At 35.3% G+C, this 2387-nt stretch overlaps 1 protein-coding gene across 1 annotated transcript; it reads left to right on the top strand.

Moving 5' to 3' along the window:
• LOC101210542 (cytochrome P450 734A6) lies at positions 1 to 1983 on the top strand. The gene is made up of 4 exons (XM_004147764.3): positions 1 to 522; positions 694 to 938; positions 1023 to 1392; positions 1476 to 1983. The coding sequence occupies exons 1-4, from the start codon at positions 37 to 39 to the stop codon at positions 1893 to 1895; spliced, it is 1521 nt and encodes a 506-aa protein (XP_004147812.3). The 5' UTR covers positions 1 to 36; the 3' UTR covers positions 1896 to 1983.
• Positions 1984 to 2387: the final 404 nt, after the last annotated feature.

Here is a 2387-nt window from a genome sequence, read left to right as displayed (position 1 = left end):
TACTCTAATTGAGCATTGGATTTCAAATTTTTTCCAATGTATACTCTTGGAGTCTTTGTTCTTCTATCTTTCACCATCTTCATCTTTAAATTTGTTTACTCCAATTTTTGGGTTCCATGGAGAATTCAAACTCACTTCCAAAAGCAAGGCATAACAGGGCCTCGCTATCTCCCCATCATCGGTAACGCCACCGATATGCGCCGTATGTACATGGAGGCACAAGCAAAGACAATTCCATTAACCCACGATATAATTTGTCGAGTTCTACCTTATATTCACCAATGGTCCATGGAGTATGGAAAGATGTTTGTGTATTGGTTTGGACCGAAGCCGAGACTAACGATATCCGACCCGGTTATGATTAAGGAAATACTTACAAATACAGGTGGGCCTTTTAGAAAGGTGGGGTTCACCCCAGTTTCCAAGTTGCTGTTTGGAGAAGGACTTGTCGGACTTGAAGACGAACAATGGGTTGTTCACCGAAGAATTGCAAATCAGGCTTTCACCATTGATCGTGTCAAGGTTTGTTTATAAACAAAACTTACTCTTTTTCTTTTAATTTGTAAATAATTTCAAATATTTTACTATTTCTATAGATATCCCATTTTTATTTTATTATATTTTGTCACTAATTTATAGTTTAGAAAACTTGTGTATGGTAAAATATTTTAATAAAAAATTCACAATTGTCAGGGGTGGTTACCAGAAATTACCTTAAGTGTTCGTAATGTGTTGGATAAATGGGAAGAAATGAAGGAAGGTATGGAAGAGTTTGAAGTAGACGTCCATAAACAACTTCGTCTCCTCACAGCAGATGTAATTTCAAGAACTGCATTTGGAAGTAATTTTGAAGAAGGCAAACGCATTTTCAACTTGCAAGAACAACAAATGAATCATTTTCTTCAAGCTGTCTCAAGTGTTTATATTCCTGGCTATAGGTTTATTATTTTCTCCAATTTTTAATTTCTTAATCCCTTTTTGGTAACAATTACTAATATTATATTCTTTTTGAAAAAACACAGATTTTTACCTACCAAGATGAACAGAGAGAGGGATAGGCTAGAAAAAGAAACTCGTGCATCAATAAAAGCACTAGTTGAAAGTGAGAAAAACAGAAAAGAAAGGGAAAACTCAACTAATCTACTCAGCCTCTTATTGTCATCATACAAGAATCAGAATGGGGAAATAGAAAATCTTGAAGTGGACGAAGTTGTAAACGAATGCAAGACATTCTATTTTGCAGGAATGGAAACAACTGCTAATCTTTTAACTTGGGCACTTTTACTACTAGCAGAGCATCAAGAATGGCAAGATCGAGCTAGGGAAGAAGTTATCAATGTTTGTGGCCAAAAGACACCGCCTACAGCAGATAATTTAACCGAACTAAAACTTGTAAGTATTAAATCACAATAGACTCAAAACCTTAAACAAAAACGAGAGATGATAGATGTTTAATGATTCATTTTGTTTGACAGGTGGGCATGATAGTCAACGAAACACTTCGACTTTATCCACCGGCGATTATGATGATGAGGCGGACAATGAAACGACTAACACTAGGAAACATTGATGTTCCGGAAGGCACACAACTACAACTTTCAGTGGTTGCAATCCACCATGACAAAGAGCTTTGGGGAGAAGATGCACACAACTTCAACCCTATGAGATTTAGTGAGCCTAGGAAACATCTTGCTTCATTTCTACCATTTGGATTGGGTCCTAGAATTTGTGTAGGACAACATTTGGCTTTGATCGAGGCTAAAGTTGCATTGGCTATGATAATCCAGCGCTTCGCTTTTACAATTTCTCCAACCTACACGCATGCCCCTATGATGTTTGTAAGCTTAAACCCTCAATTTGGTGTTCAACTCCTTGTTAGGAGCTTATGGAGTTGATTATATGTCACTCTTCAAATAATTATTATGAAAAGAAATCAACTTTATTTCTACTCATTTTCATCAATAAATAATTTGTTGTTTCAAATATATTTATTTTTTTGTTAGTAGTTTTTAGATTATTATTCATGTGTTATTTTATCTTTTTGGTAATTTTGTAACTCTCCTAAAATTTTTATAATATATGTTAGTGTAGTGTTGAAGTACAGTTGGCTGATTTTATATTAAAGGCAAAACTTGAGCAACACATTGGTCAACATGTTAATGACATTATAAAAAACATTGGTACCGACTGACAACAACTTAGTTCGTCTCCAAACCACATGTTACTGGGAGAGGTTCCTCTATGATATCATCTGTAATGCCCCAAGTCTAAGGAATTCAAATCCTCAACATTCTCCTTTATGCTCTATGATATGTTAACATCATTCTTACTTGTCTTAAAGGCTTATTAGAGTGAAAGTTGTCCCCACAAACCAACACGAGTTCTTT

Source organism: Cucumis sativus, chromosome 3 (assembly GCF_000004075.3).
Source record: "Cucumis sativus cultivar 9930 chromosome 3, Cucumber_9930_V3, whole genome shotgun sequence".
Lineage (NCBI taxonomy): Eukaryota > Viridiplantae > Streptophyta > Magnoliopsida > Cucurbitales > Cucurbitaceae > Cucumis > Cucumis sativus.
The sequence above is the reverse complement of the archived record's forward strand: the minus strand, read 5'-3'. Positions and strand labels throughout refer to the sequence as shown.